At 39.7% G+C, this 20,731-nt stretch overlaps 1 protein-coding gene across 1 annotated transcript in view; it reads left to right on the forward strand.

Moving 5' to 3' along the window:
• VWA8 (von Willebrand factor A domain containing 8) overlaps positions 1-20,731 on the forward strand; it is a 374,773-nt gene that overhangs the window by 121,434 nt on the left and 232,608 nt on the right. Inside the window, exons 17-19 of the mRNA XM_047074862.1 lie at positions 1,680-1,840; positions 4,058-4,171; positions 18,594-18,762. Of these exons, the coding sequence (XP_046930818.1) occupies positions 1,680-1,840; positions 4,058-4,171; positions 18,594-18,762 (444 nt within the window). The remainder of the gene's footprint in view (positions 1-1,679; positions 1,841-4,057; positions 4,172-18,593; positions 18,763-20,731) is intronic.

Below are 20,731 nucleotides of genomic sequence, written 5' to 3' on the forward strand. Positions count from 1 at the left end.
AATGTTACAAGGTGGTGAGCCCCACCTTGGATCTGCTGAATCCAGATCTTCAGGATGAGAGGGGCTTATGCTTATGCTTATGTATTTTCCAAAATTTCCCCCAGCTATTTCTGATATATATCTTTGACTTAGAAGTACTGTGCTAAGACATGTTTTCTGTTTGTTTTATTCTCTAGAACAATACATGATGTAACTCTATAGTGAATATTTTTCTGAAATAATTATTGCCAAGAATTTTTTTAATTTACCTATTTTATATTAATTTTAGAAAGATTTATTTGTGTATTTGGTTGTTTTTCAGAATTTGATTATGAAAATGACCCACAACGATTTAGTTTAATTTGTCCCATTTTTATCCATTTCTTGTTCTTACATGGCATACCCATGGGTAAGAGTGATCTCATTCTCACTCTGAACCGTCTCAGTAAATGCTGACAATGGTGATCAATTTAGTATTGACTTGCAACTATCACTGGCTGCATAGAATGCCATGCTCATATAATTTGCATAGAACTTAAAATTCATAGTTGAAGAATTAAATGAAATTAATGAGCTAAGCCAAATTTTGATAAGTGTCAAAGCCAGACCTTTAGGGCTATGGGGACTTGGTGAGTTTGAATGTTACCATTCTCAAGTGCTTTTATGATTCAGTATAGGCCTATTCACACTTCCTAAGTCAGTACTTTTTTGATAGTGAGAAAACTGAAATGATGAATACTTACATTTTCATCTTGGCTTCAGTGTAGATCTGTTGCCATTGTGAATATAAGCAAATGTATTAGTTTTCTGTCTTCTTGAAACTGGAGTTGGATATCAAAGAATTTACAAAAGACTTTAAGTTTCAGGATAAAATCGATTGTAAAAGTTGAAATTTTGTTTGCTATAAGTTGCACAAAAGTTATCTGAAGGTGATAACAGAAAGCAAACTGTTATCTTCATCATTAATACATGTAAGAAAAAATTATTCATGTTACATGGCACCTCTAATTTTTTAAAGTAAGCAGACATTTATATGCCACTGCTATTATAGTTTGCTTAAATCTGTTACACTGCTTTAACACAAGCGCATTGCGTGTGTGCTTTAAAGACTTGCTTGTGAGTGCCATGCTATTGTTTGTCAATTCCTGTACCTCATCTGACGACTGTCCTCCTCGGCTTCCTCCATTTTCAGACCTCTTTAAATACACTGAGTCATTGTGATGGGTTCCTAGCATGGTTTTTCAGGAGACTTTAACTATAAGACAATGCACATTATTGATAAGCATCGCCTCCCATTGAGTTTGTATGGCCTCTACTTCTTAAAAAGGAATCCACACATTTTGATCCCTGCAAAAATAAAGCTGATTGAATTGAATTTCATTACAGTCAAGTGGAAATGAATGCCATCTAAATGAACCAAATGAACATTTCAAGGGAGGGGGAAAATGCTTAATAAGGAGAGGGGGAAGAGCCCTCACTCTTACTATGTTATGTGGATGAGTAACAGGACCAACCTCAAATAACCAGGGGAAGCTTTTGGATATCTCGCTCTTTACTGAATTGGAGAAGACGACTTCCCAGTTAGAGTGTGAAATGTTATGTTCAGAGAGGTACTTAATTCTAAAGCTAAGTAAGCCACCAACCTTAGTTTCAAAACTAATTCTGCGTTTTCTTTGGTGGGTGGTGGCACTTGGTTCCAGGATATGACAGCACGTGATCTGCTACAGCAGAGATACACTCTTCCCAATGGAGACACTGCTTGGCGGTCCTCACCCCTTGTGAATGCCGCTCTGGAAGGAAAGCTTGTCCTCTTGGATGGCATTCACCGCGTCAACGCCGGCACACTCGCTGTATTGCAAAGGTTTGCGTGAGTCACACACATGCAGAAAAACACACCATGGAAACAGTGGGTGGGGACTCTATCAATCTTTTTAAACTGGGTTATGTAGAGACTGAGAAACTTAATTCTGTAACCAACCAGAACAGAAGATGTTTCTGTCGTTGTAAACAGTAGCGAAACTTCAAATAATGAACATTTTGGGAAAAACCACTGTCAGAGCAGCAGTCTCTGTATAAGAGTGGGAAAAAAAAGCTGTCAGGTAGTAATTTTGAAAGACTTCGTATATGCTGGTTGATACATGCAATAAGTTACACAGCTGAAGTTTCTACGATTTGTCAGTTACTGCTTCACTGTTTATAACCTCCTTATGAATCATAGATCTAAATTATTCGTTGGTCATGTTGGAATTTTTTTTGAGAGAGAAAGGGTAGTTCCTTATATAAAATATGTAATAGGTGTTTGATGATATTTTATATAGACTAGAAAACTCACTTTGTGGTTATAAACTTGAACATTTATGTAACTATTGTTTCCTTATTTCCCTTTAGGTGGGGAAAACATTTCTAATTAACTTCTTTAGAGTGTAATGTTAAGAGAAAACTTCATGTGTAACTTTCATGGGAAATATGTCTATCCCGTTATTTAAGAAGATGAATGATACCAACTTTTTGTTTATTCTGTCTTGATTCTGTCATTTGTAGATTTTTTTTAACTATGGCATAAGACATTTCCCCAACTAAATATTCAAAATTTTTTGTCACATCCTGAGTATAATTAAAAATTCCAAAAATAGGGGTGCCTCGGTGGCTCATTTGGTTGAGTGTCTGACTCTTGATTTCAGCTCAGGTCATCATCTCCTGGATCACGAATTCAAGCCCCACATCAGGCTCTGCGCTGACACCACAGATTCTCTCTCCCCGCTCTCTCCCCACTTGCACTCTCACTCTCTCTCAAAATAAATAAATTTTACAAAACTTTCCAAAAACATTGTTAGTCCTAATTAGGTTTGAGAGCATTTGAAAATAATAATCACAACCTTTCAGTGATTTGCCATAAATATTCCGTAGATTTACAGTATTTTTTTTTTCTTCTGAACGGATAAATACAGACACAAACAAAATAATAGCCCTCTCCTTTTATTGGTTATCCCTTGCCCTTAGGCCAAGCACTTAAGAGGAGTGGCTATGAGTGCTTACTCTGTACTGGGCATTGTGCCAGCCCAGTGCTTCTCAGGTTCTCAGCCGTAAGCACCTTCCAGGGATGGGGCTTTAAAACTACTGAGGCCTGAGCTCTGCCTCCTCAAATTCATATATAATTGATCCAGGGTGAGGCCCGGAAATGGGCATTTTCAAATCCTTCCTGGGGGATTCTAATGTGCTGCCAAGATTGACAACTGTCATAGCATCTGCCTTACATTAGGTGTTTACTTTTCACAGCGATACTAGGAGGTTGGTATTATCGCCCTAATTTTATAAAAGAGAAAAATTTAGAGAGATGGAATAGCAGTTCTCCCCCTCCCCAGGCAGCTTATAAGGTGCCGAGCTAGATTTGAACACAGATCTGACTGAGTCTGCTGTCCATGCTCCTGACCCCTGCGTTATGCAGTCTCCCCTCTCCTTGGTGTTCACCGAGTGGAGGTCCTTGTGGGGCAAGTGTAATGCAGGCTTCAGGAGACTTCAGTGGTTGGTGCTTTTCACCCTCTGCAACATCTGGAAGGGAGTGCTCTTGGTGCTATGGATGGTCAAGTCACCATCGTAGTTTGTAGATAAAGCAGTACCAGTTATTTCATTATAAAGATCTTTGATATTTTAAAATCCTATAGTTCCAAAGATAGAAATTTTTTGGAAATACTAGCCCTTAAAGACTTACATTAGACTCAGAGCATGTACCACTTGCCTTGGTCATTAATATGCACCTCCTGATGGTCCTGAGTCACTCATTCGGCTGTTTCCTTGCACCTCCTTCCTCCTTCCCCTTTCCAGCTTCTCCTCGTCCTTCTCCTCCCCACTGTCCACATCTCGTAACCATGACGACCGCTCTCCAGCACAGAAACCAATAGTTTTGCCAAGTACAGCAGTACTAGCCAACTTGAAGTTTCAAAAGGCGCCGCTAACAAAATTATTAGACTCCATTGCCCATAAGAATAGACGTGATTAAAATGTTAGCCGATTCTACCTCCTGTAACTTGAGCATTCAAAACAGATGAATTTGTTCCCTGACTTTCGCCTCTCCCATTAGGTTGATCCACGACCGGGAGCTAAGCCTGTACGATGGCTCCAGGCTGCTGAGAGAAGACAGGTATATGCGCTTAAAGGAGGAGCTACAACTGTCTGACGAGCAGCTGCGGAAGAGGTAATGTTGAGTGCACTGCCCTCGTTCTTGTGGTCAAGTGTGCCTTCTTTTTATTATCCTTCTAAACCGAGGGCCAAGCCAGGCTAACTTCGAAGAATTTAATAGTTTGTTGTCCTGGGCATGCTCATAATCTGGCATTTCTTAAAACTTGGGTTTATGACCCAAGGTATGTTCTGCCCTCTCAGCCGAACATTCACCTAAGTGTTTGAACACTTCATAAGATCCTTAGTGCTCAGAAGGTAACCCCTATTCATTGTCCTGGTGACTCAGTTTTTGTCCGGTACTTTGTTTCCCTTCAGCAAGACAAAAACAAAACAAAAGCAACACCAAAAACTCTCGTAATTTACTGGGTCCTCCCTCCCAGGAAGTGATGGGTTATTACTGAGGTAAGCCACCTGATACAGGTGTGCCCTTTGTGGCTTATTTGTATATTCCCTCCTAGAAATGTCACAACCAAATGCTATGTGTGAGGCTTGCTCGGATCCTGAATCAGGAAATAAAATGGAAACAGCTATAAAAGATACTTCAGGACAATTGGGAAAGTTAAATTTGAAATATATACTATATCATATTGAATTAATATGAATTTTCTTAGATATCATAATGGTGTTCTGGCTATGAAGGAGAATATTCCTGTTCTTAGGAGATGCACACTGAGATATTGAAGGGATAATGTAAAAAAATGTCAGTGACTTACTTCCCGACATTTCAGGGGGAAAAAGACACGAACGTGTGTGTACATGTACACAACACACACACACAGAGAAAGAACAAGTGGGAGTAAGAACACAAAGTGGTAAAATCTTAATAAGTGGTGAAACCTAGGTAAAGGATGTATGGGTGTTCATATTCTATTCTTTCAAATTTTCTGTGTGTTTGAAAAATTTCAAAATATTTCCTCCAACTACACACCACTTTCCTTTAGAGGGGGTTTGGCAAATATAAGTTTTCTGTCTCATTCCATTTCCATGGATATTTTGACATAATTAGAGATTGCTACCTTGGCAAATATGTAGTGACTTAATTGAATCTTATTTAATTAAAGCTTCCCCTCCCCACAAAGGGCTTGCTGACATATTGAAAACGTTAAAATTTTACAAATGATAATTAAGCGTGTTTCTTATTGTGTTTATGTTTTAAGGAGAATTTTGTTCAAAAATGTTCTTGGAAGTTTTTATAGAGAGGAAATATTAAACTCCTTACTGCTTCTGTGTATGTTATTAAAAAATGCACTTGATTATACACAGCTATTTATGCTTCTAGGATAGACATCCTTGAACTCCTCTAGCCCAGTGAATAGTTTAGTTGAGTGTCTAGGGAGGTAAGTTTTAAACATTCCTCTCATTTCATACCTTTTGTATTTTGTATTTTCAGGGAGCTGGATCAAAACAGTGGGGCAGTAGCTCTCTGCAAGCCTGCTTGTCAGGCTCCCTTAGGACTTCAGGAACATTTGTATTTGTAGTCAAATGTCCAGGAAATGACAGCCCTGTTTCCTGAGAAGGACCCAAGTTCTCCCTGATGGTCACAAGCGGTTTTACAAATGAAAACCATTTCAGGAACAGAGTGGCCCTGTACATCATGTTGAGGTTGTGGCTCAGACTGGTCAGTAGGACTTCCTTCTCAAAGTGTCCTATCTTCGTCACTATTGATTTTCATCACTCCCATGAATACAAACCAGGCTCAGTTCTATCTCAAGAGGTTTCTGCGAGTAGGCGGAAACAAGTCATAAGAGTATTGCTTGGTTTCTGTCATTTACTTTTTATTTTTGTTTGAATTTTGTGTCATTGTTAACCATGGATGAAACGTGAGCCAGATAGTTTTTCAAGGCATCTGACGAAAAATACCAGTCCCCTCTCATCGGTCCTCAGACACTTTCCCATTTCCCACACCCCAGAGACTACTACTTCTACTCTGAGCTGTTTCTTCAAGGTACTTACCTCCGTATCACTAAATAATATACTTTTTTTTTTTTGTAGTACAGTTGACACACAATGTTACATTAGTTTCAGGTATCCAACATAGTGATTCCACAAGTTTCCATATTATGCTGTGTTCACCACAAGCGTGGGTAGATACTATCTGTCCCCATACATCACTATTGCAATATCATAATGTGCTTTCATTGATACTTCTTTATCTTACAGTATTTAGAACTTCACTCAATGTCTGCATTATTATCACGGTGTAAGGACTGTATACAGTCGAGTCATTTAGTAAAATACAGTTGTTTTTCCTGTCTTGCATACATTTTGTTTTTCCTAGAGTTAGCGATTGTATACATATGAAGAGAGGCAGATATGTAGGTAAATAATTACAATGCAGCTTTTTTTTTTTAAGTTTATTTTTGAGAGAGAGAGACAGAGCAAGCAGGGGAGAGGCAGAGAGAGAGGGAGAGAGAGAATCCCAGGGAGGCTCTGCGCTGTCAGCATGGTGCCTAATGTGGGGCTCGAACTCACAAACTGTGAGATCATGCCCTGAGCTAAAACCAAGAGTCAGATGCTTAACCAACTGAGCCCCCAGGTGCCCATTACAATGCAGCTTTTAAATGTTAGAACAGAGATCTCTACAATAATGCTATGGGAACACAGAGGAGGAAGTGACCCTGTTTTCCATGTATTTATCACTTTTTCATTCCAGGTATTTCCCCTCTTGTCTAAATCTCCTCTCGGCGTGTGCAGGCACATCAGGCTTTTATCAGGTTTCCATCTTTTCTTTCGTAGTGCATCCTGACTAGCCCTAATCTGGACTTGCTGTCCTTCATACTTACAGCACAAATGTCATGCTAGATCTCTGTCCACTCCCACTTGCCCATTTCCTCCGGTTTCTCCTTCTGCAACTTTCATCTGTTAGGTGTTGAACCTCTTGGGCTGAACTTTTAATTTTCTGTCTTATGTTCGGCCAGTTTGTCAGGACTTCATTGACTTTTCAGGGGCAAAATGTCTAGGAGTTGATACTTCTCTGTCTGAAATATTTCTACGAGTTGAAATCCTAATTCCTTTCCTTATCAGTATTCCTCCTTTTTTGTTTTGTTTTGTTTTTTGTTTTTTTGTTTGTTTGTTTTTTGGCCTGAGAAACATGCTATTTATTTTCTTATGAACATAAACAGCTTTTCTCTATTTCATTGTTAAAGAGTCATGTTACAGAATCTTCTTCACTCTGACGGAGGTGGATTGTTAGTAAATTTCTTTATCTTTTCCTGGCTAAACTTGATTTAATTTTGTGGACCATTTTTGTCTTACTGAGAATAAATATGTTCTCTTTTAGGGTCATAATAGGTTATAATAGGGTGGGTTATAGTATGTTAATGCCATTGGCAGTATTTCTTTCAAGCCTGTGTTTATTAGGTAGGAAGAGGACAGTTTGACCAAAAAGAATACAGCATAGTATAAAGTGGGAAATTTGTACTCAGTGAGGAAATTGATTTATTTCATGAGTTGTTCCTATAAGTCATATGACCCATTATCTAGTGTGAGTTGATCCTATATGCTATGCATATCTAACATGTTACTCTTGGTGTTAGTATTTGAACTCTACACAAGAAACTCAGCGTCTGAATCATCTATCCCTTTATTTCTCTACCTAAGCACAGACTTGAAGTTCAGTGAAATCATTATTATATCTGATAGCCTTTAAACAAACTCAGCTATGAATGCTTTGTTTCCTTGGGGGATTTTGAGATAGAGGAAAAGTCAATGTAGAATGAAGGGAAGGCAGATTTAAGAGCGTCTTTGCTTCTGGACCCAGTTTGATAAATTTGGATACCTGTCTCTTTTCAGATAGGACCAATTTTCATATTTGTGTTTAGCAAGTCTTCTTTAGTTACAGGTAACAAAAAAACCTTAAATTTTTGCAAATCATGTGTTCAAAGGAGAGGCAAGGATGCAGTTGGACCTCAGGAAATAACTGCAACCCAGGACTTGAATGTTGCCAGGACATTGTTGCTCTGTACTTCATCTCTGTCTCTAACGTCACAGCACCTGGCACATAGTAGACCACTTAGCAAATGTTTTTGGGCAAGTGAGTAAATCTTAACCTAGTATAAATTCTAGGAAACTCAAGGTAAAGGTAACTCCATTAATCCAGTTTTAGACAACCTTCTGAGCTAGCAAATGTTTCTGATACCACACTGCCTAGTAATTAACAGCTACTAGCAATGGGTTACTGTGCCTGTCAACTTCATAGTGTGAAACCCAGTTTTGAAAGAATTGTACTTGACTCCTTTGCTGACCTCTGTTGTATTCTAATTCTAATTCTTCATGAAGATCATATGTCTTGATCTGAATGCTCTGCAGGCATTGTCTGCAAGTAACTACGTAGCTAATGTGCTCTTAAATATGGTGTAAGAAATGTTAGCAACTTTCCTTCCCTTGCTGCAAGGCACCAAGAATACAGTGGACGTGGTGGTTAGAAATAGCATGATGGCCACGCACATCAGACGCCATGCCTGCATTTCTCACAGGAAGCAAGGACCAAAATAGAATTGCTTCCTTTGATGAGAAAAACTTCTTTGGGGAAAGGGAGAGTACAAATACTATAAGCTGCTAAATATGTCCCTTCCTGCCATCGGTCAGAGCCTAGATGAGGGGGCTGAGAGTTTCTGTGCATTACTAATAGTTTGTTTTGCCAAGAAAGGGCTTATGGTTATCTCAGGGAAGCAGTAAAGATTAGTGGCCTAGTCTCAGTTATAATTATATGTAGTCTGGTGTTTTGCATTTTTATTGAATATTTTATTAGTATTAATTATGAGTGAACATCGAAAATGGTTTACAGTCTCCAGTTTTTCTAGATCGGTATTGAACCATAACTGGACGTTGGGCGTAATCCTTGATAGATTAGCTTCTCTAGACCCTTTTATTTTTACTCCTGTGTTAGAAGATAGGTAGGATCTCAGCATTCTCTCCACCTCCCCAGAAACCTCAGCATCTTTTTAGTAGCAATGTAGGCCATGTAAATTTTAAAATTCAAGATAGACCCAGGATTTTCTGCCCACGTCTTTGTGTTTGATTCTCAGCAGATTCTGATTTTGAAAAATTACCGTTTTTTTTTTTTATGGTCAAGGAAAAGTTCTAAACTCTGTGTCTATAAAGAATCTAATTATTTTTTTTTTTTTTTTTTTTTTTATGAAGTTTATTGACAAATTGGTTTCCATACAACACCCAGTGCTCATCCCAAAAGGTGCCCTCCTCACTACCCATCACCCACCCGCCCCTCCCTCCCACCCCCCATCAACCCTCAGTTTGTTCTCAGTTTTTAACAGTCTCTTATGCTTTGGCTCTCTCCCACTCTAACGTCTTTTTTTTTTTTCTCCCTTCCCCTCCCCCATGGGTTCCTGTTGAGTTTCTCAGGATCCACATAAGAGTGAAACCATATGGTATCTGTCTTTCTCTGTATGGCTTATTTCACTTAGCATCACACTCTCCAGTTCCATCCACGTTGCTACAAAAGGCCATATTTCATTTTTTCTCATTGCCACGTAGTATTCCATTGTGTATATAAACCACAATTTCTTTATCCATTCATCAGTTGATGGACATTTAGGCTCTTTCCATAATTTGGCTATTGTTGAGAGTGCTGCTATGAACATTGGGGTACAAGTGCCCCTATGCATCAGTACTCCTGTATCCCTTGGGTAGATTCCTAGCAGTGCTATTGCTGGGTCATAGGGTAGGTCTATTTTTAATTTTCTGAGGAACCTCCACACTGTTTTCCAGAGCGGCTGCACCAATTTGCATTCCCACCAACAGTGCAAGAGGGTTCCCGTTTCTCCACATCCTCTCCAGCATCTATAGTCTCCTGATTTGTTCATTTTGGCCACTCTGACTGGCGTGAGGTGATACCTGAGTGTGGTTTTGATTTGTATTTCCCTGATAAGGAGCGACGCTGAACATCTTTTCATGTGCCTGTTGGCCATCTGGATGTCTTCTTTAGAGAAGTGTCTATTCATGTTTTCTGCCCATTTCTTCACTGGGTTATTTGTTTTTCGGGTGTGGAGTTTGGTGAGCTCTTTATAGATTTTAGATACTAGCCCTTTGTCCGATATGTCATTTGCAAATATCTTTTCCCATTCCGTTGGTTGTCTTTTAGTTTTGTTGGTTGTTTCCTTTGCTGTGCAGAAGCTTTTTATCTTCATAAGGTCCCAGTAATTCACTTTTGCTTTTAATTCCCTTGCCTTTGGGGATGTGTCGAGTAAGAGATTGCTACGGCTGAGGTCAGAGAGGTCTTTTCCTGCTTTCTCCTCTAAGGTTCTGATGGTTTCCTGTCTCACATTTAGGTCCTTTATCCATTTTGAGTTTATTTTTGTAAATGGTGTGAGAAAGTGGTCTAGTTTCAACCTTCTGCATGTTGCTGTCCAGTTCTCCCAGCACCATTTGTTAAAGAGGCTGTCTTTTTTCCATTGGATGTTCTTTCCTGCTTTGTCAAAGATGAGTTGGCCATATGTTTGTGGGTCTAGTTCTGGGGTTTCTATTCTATTCCATTGGTCTGTGTGTCTGTTTTTGTGCCAATACCATGCTGTCTTGATGATGACAGCTTTGTAGTAGAGGCTGAAGTCTGGGATTGTGATGCCTCCTGCTTTGGTCTTCTTCTTCAAAATTCCTTTGGCTATTCGGGGCCTTTTGTGGTTCCATATGAATTTTAGGATTGCTTGTTCTAGTTTCGAGAAGAATGCTGGTGCAATTTTGATTGGGATTGCATTGAATGTGTAGATAGCTTTGGGTAGTATTGACATTTTGACAATATTTATTTTTCCAATCCATGAGCAGGGAATGTCTTTCCATTTCTTTAAATCTTCTTCAATTACCTTCATAAGCTTTCTATAGTTTTCAGCATACAGATCCTTTACATCTTTGGTTAGATTTATTCCTAGGTATTTTATGCTTTTTGGTGCAATTGTGAATGGGATCAGTTTCTTTATTTGTCTTTCTGTTGCTTCATTGTTAGTGTATAAGAATGCAACTGATTTTTGTACATTGATTTTGTATCCTGCAACTTTGCTGAATTCATGTATCAGTTCTAGCAGACTTTTGGTGGAGTCTATCGGATTTTCCATGTATAATATCATGTCATCTGCAAAAAGCGAAAGCTTGACTTCATCTTTGCCAATTTTGATGCCTTTGATTTCCTTTTGTTGTCTGATTGCTGATGCTAGAACTTCCAGCACTATGTTAAATAACAACGGTGAGAGTGGGCCTCCCTGTCGTGTTCCTGATCTCAGGGAAAAAGCTCTCAGTTTTTCCCCGTTGAGGATGATGTTAGCTGTGGGCTTTTCATAAATGGCTTTTATGATCTTTAAGTATGTTCCTTCTATCCCGACTTTCTCAAGGGTTTTTATTAAGAAAGGGTGCTGGATTTTATCAAAGGCCTTTTCTGCATCGATTGACAGGATCATATGGTTCTTCTCTTTTTTTTTGTTAATGTGATGTATCACGTTGATTGATTTGCGAATGTTGAACCAGCCCTGCATCCCAGGAATGAATCCCACTTGATCATGGTGAATAATTCTTTTTATATGCTGTTGAATTCGATTTGCTAGTATCTTATTGAGAATTTTGGCATCCATATTCATCAGGGATATTGGCCTGTAGTTCTCTTTTTTTACTGGGTCTCTGTCTGGTTTAGGAATCAAAGTAATACTGGCTTCATAGAATGAGTCTGGAAGTTTTCCTTCCCTTTCTATTTCTTGGAATAGCTTGAGAAGGATAGGTATTATCTCTGCTTTAAACGTCTGGTAGAACTCCCCTGGGAAGCCATCTGGTCCTGGACTCTTATTTGTTGGGAGATTTTTGATAACCGATTCAATTTCTTCGCTGGTTATGGGTCTGTTCAAGCTTTCTATTTCCTCCTGATTGAGTTTTGGAAGAGTGTGGGTGTTCAGGAATTTGTCCATTTCTTCCAGGTTGTCCAATTTGTTGGCATATAATTTTTCATAGTATTCCCTGATAATTGTTTGTATCTCTGAGGGATTGGTTGTAATCATTCCATTTTCATTCATGATTTTATCTATTTGGGTCATCTCCCTTTTCTTTTTGAGAAGCCTGGCTAGAGGTTTGTCAATTTTGTTTATTTTTTCAAAAAACCAACTCTTGGTTTCGTTGATCTGCTCTACAGTTTTTTTAGATTCTATATTGTTTATTTCTGCTCTGATCTTTATTATTTCTCTTCTTCTGCTGGGTTTAGGCTGCCTTTGCTGTTCTGCTTCTATTTCCTTTAGGTGTGCTGTTAGATTTTGTATTTGGGATTTTTCTTGTTTCTTGAGATAGGCCTGGATTGCGATGTATTTTCCTCTCAGGACTGCCTTCGCTGCGTCCCAAAGCGTTTGGATTGTTGTATTTTCATTTTCGTTTGTTTCCATATATTTTTTGATTTCTTCTCTAATTGCCTGGTTGACCCACTCATTCGTGAGTAGGGTGTTCTTTAACCTCCATGCTTTTGGAGGTTTTCCAGACTTTTTCCTGTGGTTGACTTCAAGCTTCATAGCATTGTGGTCTGAAAGTATGCATGGTATAATTTCAATTCTTGTAAACTTATGAAGGGCTGATTTGTGACCCAGTATATGATCTATCTTGGAGAATGTTCCATGTGCACTCGAGAAGAAAGTATATTCTGTTGCTTTGGGATGCAGAGTTCTAAATATATCTGTCAAGTCCATCTGATCCAGTGTCTCATTCAGGGCCCTTGTTTCTTTATTGACCGTGTGTCTAGATGATCTATCCATTTCTGTAAGTGGGGTGTTAAAGTCCCCAGCAATTACCACATTCTTATCAATAAGGTTGCTTCTGTTTATGAGTAATTGTTTTATATATTTGGGGGCTCCGGTATTCGGCGCATAGACATTTATAATTGTTAGCTCTTCCTGATGGATAGACCCTGTAACTATTATATAATGTCCTTCTTCATCTCTTGTTACAGCCTTTAATTTAAAGTCTAGTTTGTCTGATATAAGTATGGCTACTCCAGCTTTCTTCTGGCTTCCAGTAGCATGATAAATAGTTCTCCATCCCCTCACTCTGAATCTAAAGGTGTCCTCAGGTCTAAAATGAGTCTCTTGTAGACAGCAAATAGATGGGTCTTGTTTTTTTATCCATTCTGATACCCTATGTCTTTTGGTTGGCGCATTTAATCCATTTACATTCAGTGTTATTATAGAAAGATACGGGTTTAGAGTCATTGTGATGTCTGTATGTTTTATGCTTGTAGTGATGTCTCTGGTACTTTGTCTCACAGGGTCCCCCTTAGGATCTCTTGTAGGGCTGGTTTAGTGGTGACAAATTCCTTCAGTTTTTGTTTGTTTGGGAAGACCTTTATCTCTCCTTCTATTCTAAATGACAGACTTGCTGGATAAAGGATTCTTGGCTGCATATTTTTGCTGTCTAGCACCCTGAAAATCTCGTGCCAATTCTTTCTGGCCTGCCAAGTTTCAAAAGAGAGATCAGTCACGAGTCTTATAGGTCTCCCTTTATATGTGAGGGCACGTTTACCCCTTGCTGCTTTCAGAATTTTCTCTTTATCCTTGTATTTTGCCAGTTTCACTATGATATGTCGTGCAGAAGATCGATTCAAGTTACGTCTGAAGGGAGTTCTCTGTGCCTCTTGGATTTCAATGCCTTTTTCCTTCCCCAGTTCAGGGAAGTTCTCAGCTATGATTTCTTCAAGTACCCCTTCAGCACCTTTCCCTCTCTCTTCCTCCTCTGGGATACCAATTATGCGTAAATTATTTCTTTTTAGTGTATCACTTAGTTCTCTAATTTTCCCCTCATACTCCTGGATTTTTTTATCTCTCTTTTTCTCAGCTTCCTCTTTTTCCATAACTTTATCTTCTAGTTCACCTATTCTCTCCTCTGCCTCTTCCATCCGAGCTGTGGTGGTTTGCATTTTGTTTTCCATTTCCTTTAAAGCGTTTTTCAGCTCCTCGTGCCTGTTCATTAGTCCCCTGATGTCTGTAGCAAGAGATTCTCTGCTGTCCTGTATGCTGTTTTCCAGCCCAGCGATTAATTTTATGACTATTATTCTAAATTCACTTTCTGTTATATTATTTAAATCCTTTTTGATCAGCTCATTAGCTGTTGTTATGTCCTGGAGATTCTTCTGGGGTGAATTCTTCCGCTTGGTCATTTTGGATAGTCCCTGGTGTGGTGAGGGCCTGCAGGGCACTTCCCCTGTGCTGTGGTGTATAACTGGAGTTGGTGGGCGGGGCCGCAGTCCGACCTGATGTCTGCCCCCAGCCCACCGCTGGGGCCACAGTCAGACTGGTGTGTGCCTTCTCTTCCCCTCTCCTAGGGGCGGGATTCACTGTGGGGTGGCGTGGCCCGTCTGGGCTACTTGCACACTGCCAGGCTTGTGATGCTGGGGATCTGGCGTATTAGCTGGGGTGGGAAGGCAAGGTGCACGGCGGCAGGGGGGGCAGGCTTAGCTCGCTTCTCCTTAGGTGATCCACTTCAGGAGGGGCCCTGTGCAGCCGGAGGGAGTCAGATCGCTGCCGGAGGTTTGGCTCCGCAGAAGCACAGAGTTGGGTGTTCGCGCGGAGCGAGCAATTTCCCTGGCCGGAGCCGGTTCCCTTTGGGATTTTGGCTGGGGGATGGGCGGGGGAGATGGCGCTGGCGAGCGCCTTTGTTCCCCGCCAAACTGAGCTCTGTCGTCCGGGGGCTCCGCAGCTCACCCTCCCTTTGTCCTCCAGCCTTCCCGCTTTCTGAGCAGAGCTGTTAACTTATGACCTCCCAGACGCTAAGTCGCGCTTGCTGTCGGAACACAGTCCGTCAGGCCCCTCCGCTTTTGCAAGCCGGACTCGGGGGCTCTGCTTGGCCGGCGAGCCGCCCCTCCGCCCCGGCTCCCTCCCGCCAGTCCGTGGAGCGCGCACCGCCTCGCCGCCCTTCCTACCCTCTTCCGTGGGCCTCTCGTCTGCACTTGGGTCCGGTGACTCTGTTCTGCTAATCCTCTGGCGGTTTTCTGGGTTATTTAGGCAGGTGTAGGTGGAATCTAAGTGATCAGCAGGACGCGCGGTGAGCCCAGCGTCCTCCTACGCCGCCATCTTCCTAGTATCTCTAAAGAATCTAATTATTATTGTATGTTGTGGTTTTGTCTTTTTGATACAGAGGATGCACTTTCTCTAACATATTCATTCATTTAGATGAGCTGCTCTGCTTTTGGGTAGAAAATCATTATTCTCAGTCCTTATCAATTACCTCCATTGTCCTTGCCATCAGAGGTCTTCAAAAAGTTTCTTGCTGTGATGGTTCTTAACAACAGTAATATATTTATTTAGTTATTTAGCATCTGCTGTCATCCAAGTACCACCCTAGACCTCGTGTGCCATAAAGATGAGCAAGAAATGTGCCCATGCAGTTTGCTACATTGCATCGGGAAAAAAAGGTGAAATATGGGCTGTAGATAAAACTACATAGCCTGTAGGTTCAGCACTAGTCTTATAGTACAGAAAGCCAGTTACAAGATCCTCTTCTGGTTTATGATTAATGTCTTTATAAAAACCTTCTATGTCATTCTTTCAAATTCCTCAATATACACATTTGACAAAAATGTACTGTATAATTTCCTTCCAAATATTAGACTTTACTGAAGTCTTTCTTCTTTTATTAAATGAATAGCTTTTTTGATGTATAATGACATTAATAAACTGTGAATATTTATAGTGTACAGTTTGATAATTTTTATATTTATATATACTTATGAAACTATCATCACAGTCAGGATAATGAATACATCTGTGACCACCACCCTAGAGTATCCTCAGATCTCTTGGTAATCCCTCTCTCTTGACCCTTGTCACCCTCCTCTGCTACCCTCAGACTCTGCTTCAAGTTTCTTGATTTCTCTTGTATTTTCTAGAACTTTATATAAATGGGATCACACAGTATATACTCTTTTTGATCTAACTTCTTTTACTCAGCATACTTATTTTGAGATATTTCATGTTGTTATGTATATCAATACTTCATTCCTTCTTATCGCTAAGAAGCAGTGGAAAGTGCTTTTCTCTCTAAAACTTATGTGCCCAAACATATTGACCCCAATACTTCTATTCCTGAAATCTTTTTAAAAGAGCACTTTGCTTTTCTCATCTTTAATTCTTATGAAATAGTTATTTATCTCAGTCAAGCCATATCTTTAGTTTCATTTGTTATTTGTTGTTAAATTGTAGTAAAATGAACACTAATCTTAGTTTTAACTTTTGATAGTGCTTGTTTCCTAATTCTCAACTATTTACCACATATTCAGCCTTTGTATTACACACCAGTGTCTCAAAGCACCTGAAAGTACATGGCAGATCCTTAGGAGTACTCTACTCAGCGGCTTTAAGAGGTGGAGATCCTATCATCATCAGGAAATGACTTTCCATATAACCTATTTATATGTAAGGAAGCCTTTGGGGTGACCTAGCAACAAAACGGTCCTTATCCTGTTATTCAGTAGTTTGCTGGCTGTTTTCATAGTATACACTTCTCTGCCTGATACATCAACAGTCTCGGAAACTGCCGCTCTTTAAATTGGGCCAGCTCACTTGGGTGTACCCAGCTAGAGTCAATACCAAAAAGCAAGCCACAGACAATGTATGTTCCAAGCAATGATCATCACCTATTTAAAGTCAACCCCCCTAGCTTGCTCTCATGTTGCTTGTTCTCATGTTAATTGCTCTTCTGATACTAAACCCACAGCTCAGCTGTGGTCCCTGCTTCCTGATCTTTTGGTTGAAGGATATAAATTAGACTTCCTCTTTTGGCTTACTTGTTGGATTTTGGCTTTGTTTATTCCCTGATTTAGTATCCCTCATTATCTTGAGTAAGAAACTACATCTGCAGATTTAATTTTGTGCAGTGAAAGCACAAAAAAGCAGCTCTGTCTCTCCCACCTTCTTTTGTCCCAGCTAGGAAAGAGGAGGAGCAGGGATGAATCCAACATCTGTTGTTGGGCCACGAAGCAGGAGTTTTCTGGATTGTAGCAAACCACTTGGCAGGAGTGGAAAATGGAATAACCTTCCCTTTTAGCTTTTAGATGACAGGATTCTCTGTGTCCAGGTTCTCTTGTGTGACTGTCTAATTGCTGGCGGTCCTCAGCGATCATGCTATCCTCAGGCCTTCCGGGCACTGTTCATGCTGCTGTTCTTTCCTGTTTTCCCAGAACAACTCCTTTGGACAGATCATTCCCATGCCCTGCTTGAATATCTGTAAATAAGGATTTTTTTTTTTCCCACCTGGAGAAATGAAATGATATCTGGTAGCTTTCATGAATTCCTCTAGACCTTTCTCATATGACCATTTCCAAAAACTGCTTTTCCCTGGTTTACAAATCATGGAGTGGCCTCTAAATGTACAGATCACATGGTCAGAGAGTCCGTGGACCTACCTGTTTTATTGGGAGGACATGGTCTTATCTGAAATCTTCAGAGTACTTATCTGATTCTCTCCACACATTTCCTACCTCCTGATATTCTAGCCGCCTAAGCACTTAACTATTGGTTTCTATTATAACAGTTAATGGCAATGAGTATTCCGTTTCTGGAGAAATGCCAGTTATGTACCTATATTTTTGTTTTTGTGAAGATCTTGGCAGGTGTTTGAGTTTCAGATCTTCTTTCACATAACAAGGATGATACTACCCTCTAAAGTTGTATTTCCACTGGGGTTTAGAGTATAGTTCATAAGAACTGACAATATCACCCCATGATTAGATCATGATAAGGGGTGTCTAGTCCCTTCTCCAAAACATACTAAGTCATTTCATAAACCAAGGCAAGTCTTATCTTCTTCCTCTGTGTGTCCTAGAATATTTATATCGTCAGATTCCCTAGCAGAGATTTATAAAAGAGATCACTTTAAAAAAATCACAATATTTCCAAAAAAATGACAAAAGAGTGAATGATCTAAAAGTTGAATTTTCTCTACTTTTTGAAGACTATTCTTATTGTCAATTGCAAATTTTAAATTTAATCCAGCCCCTGTGCTGCTTAAATTTTCTGTGTTGTAAAAAGCCTTCTCATCCTGGATCATACTTCTTGGTCTTTCTACGATTTACATAGAGTGGGCTCCTTGCAAGACAGGAGATTTTGAGGGGATTTTGAATAAAGAAAAGGAAGCTGTGTAATGAATGTGAATTGGAGGGGATTTTGTTCTGAGGGACTTTGGAGAAATTTTGCTGGGCATGTAACAGCATATCCCAAACGGTGGTTTGTGCAAGGCATGGAGACCATCAGTGGAAATAATCCAACATATTTTAACAGTAGGTGATTCTTTTTTGTGTTAATAATAGGTTCTTAGGATGTCCTGATTTTTTTCAAAGCTTGTTCTTTGGATAATAGCCTTGACTATATTAACAGCAACATGATGGGGTTATCACTGCCTAGGCTTTAGCTCCCATGACCTAATTTCTAATATGAATGATTATGTTTGTTTGTTTTATTTCCCCCCCCCCTTAGATCCATTTTTCCTGTCCACCCCTCCTTCAGAATCATCGCCTTGGCAGAACCCCCTGTCTTTGGAAGCACCACACAGCAATGGCTGGGACCAGAATTCTTAACCATGTTCTTTTTCCATTATATGAAACCACTTGCCAAAAGTGAAGAAGTTCAAGTGATTAAGGAAATGGTAAGAGTGAGGCTAGCTCTAGCCTGTGGCCTTCAACTGTTCCTTTTTTAAGGCACTCTGACACCTGCTGGAGTAGAGTTGGACATTCCTGGCTTTTTCTTCGCATTTACTCCCACATTTCCTGATATAACGGTCCTCATACTTCAGCATTTTTTCAGAAACATATGGAGGGTCTGATAAAATACAGATTGTTGAGTGTCTAGGTCTGGGGTGGTACATGAGAACTTGGCATTTCTTAGGTGATGCCGATGCTGCTGATCTGGGGAACACACTTTGAGAACCATGGATGTAAGCTAGCTCTCCACTTTCCTCATATGGAGGCAGATTTGGATTCCTTTTCCTCTTCTAATCAGCCAAAGATGATCATTTTAAGTTCCTATACAGGGAGGCCAAATATATCTTAGTTCCTTAGATTTTAGAATATATAAAGTAATGCTGTTCCCCTCAATACTGTAATATATCCTCTACTTACCTGACCAGTTACCTAGTGGCTTGCAGTATACATAATGCATTATTTCAATGTCTGCCTTAACCAAGTATTGTGCTTAACACTTGTGGAACTCCAGAACTTCACTGTTCAGTGTAGCTTTAGCCACATTACAGAAATTTTAAAAGTTCAGTTTCTCAGTCATGTTTCAAGTGGTCAATAATTATACGGGGCTTCTGGTTATCATGTCAGACTGCATAGGTAAAGAACATTTCCATCATCATAGAAAGTCTTCCTGGGCAGTGTTGTTCTAGATCACGAATAATTACCTTTCTACATGAATGCACCCATCCCCTCTGAAAGACCAGAATGAGCTGATTAATTTTAGGTCTTGTGAGCATGATGGTGAATAAGGGCATAGGCTTTCAAGTCAAATAGCTTGCTTTTAAAGTTTTTTTTTTCTTTTTTAATGTTTATTTATTTTTGACAGAGAGAGACAGAGTGCAAATGGGGGAGGGGCAGAGAAGAGGGAAACATGTAATCCAGAATCTGAAGCGGGCTCCAGGCTCTGAGCTGTCAGCACAGAGCCTGATGTGGGGCTCGAACTCACAAACTGTGAGATCATGACCTAAGCCGAAGTCAGATGCTTAACCGACTGAGCGACTTAACCCAGGTGCCCCCAAACAGCTTGCTTTTAAATGCCAAATCTGCTATTTATTAGCTCCCAGATCTTGGGTAAATTACTCAACCAAAGTTGGGGATATATCACAGGATTGATTAAAAGAATAAATGAAATAAAGTACATACTGAAAAGAACTTAGAATTTTCAAGTTCCAGTCACTTAAAAATCATCAAAGGAATCATGAGCAGTTTACTTCTGAAATGGTTGCATCATACCAGTCATTGTTCTAACATCTCTGTGATATTTTTATTTATTTTGAGAGAGAGAGAGAGAAAATGAGAGAATCTGCAGTGTTAGTGCAGAGACTGATGTGGTGATCTCACAGTATATGACCTGAGCTGAAATCAAGAGTCGGATGCTAAATTGTTACAGTTCAGGCAACAAGTGTGTGTTATTTGGGCCATTGTTCTTCACAGTTCATTGATAAACTGATTATACCCCTTAGGTGTGTGGTTTAAAAGCCCTTGAAAAAATGAACAGCTTGAGCATCCAGTCCTTGTACAAGGATACCTTATGTCACTTTGTAGATACAAGATGATGATTAAATGAGGGAGTTTGGTTTCAGTAAGAAAAAATGCTGAAATTAGAATTTAAAAAATCATGCTGAAGCTAACAAACAGGGAAATATTATGAAAAGTTTTTTTATGGGCACATTTTATGCCAGTTTTTAATTGAGCAACTCCTTTCATCTTTTATCCTCGTGATGGAAGTGTAAATGAAGGGCAGCTTCGCCTCAGTTACCTGATGGTTAAAGAGAAAGTAGAGGTGTAAGTGTTTTCTGAGAAAATGAATAAGCAAATTTAGCTAGGAGTTAAACATGTTACCTATCATCAGAGACTTTCTAAAAATGTAATTCTAAT

Source organism: Lynx rufus, unplaced genomic scaffold, assembly GCF_022079265.1.
Source record: "Lynx rufus isolate CCGP_SWC_20201006 ecotype Redwood Valley unplaced genomic scaffold, mLynRuf1.p SCAF_1, whole genome shotgun sequence".
In the NCBI taxonomy this organism is placed as follows: domain Eukaryota; kingdom Metazoa; phylum Chordata; class Mammalia; order Carnivora; family Felidae; genus Lynx; species Lynx rufus.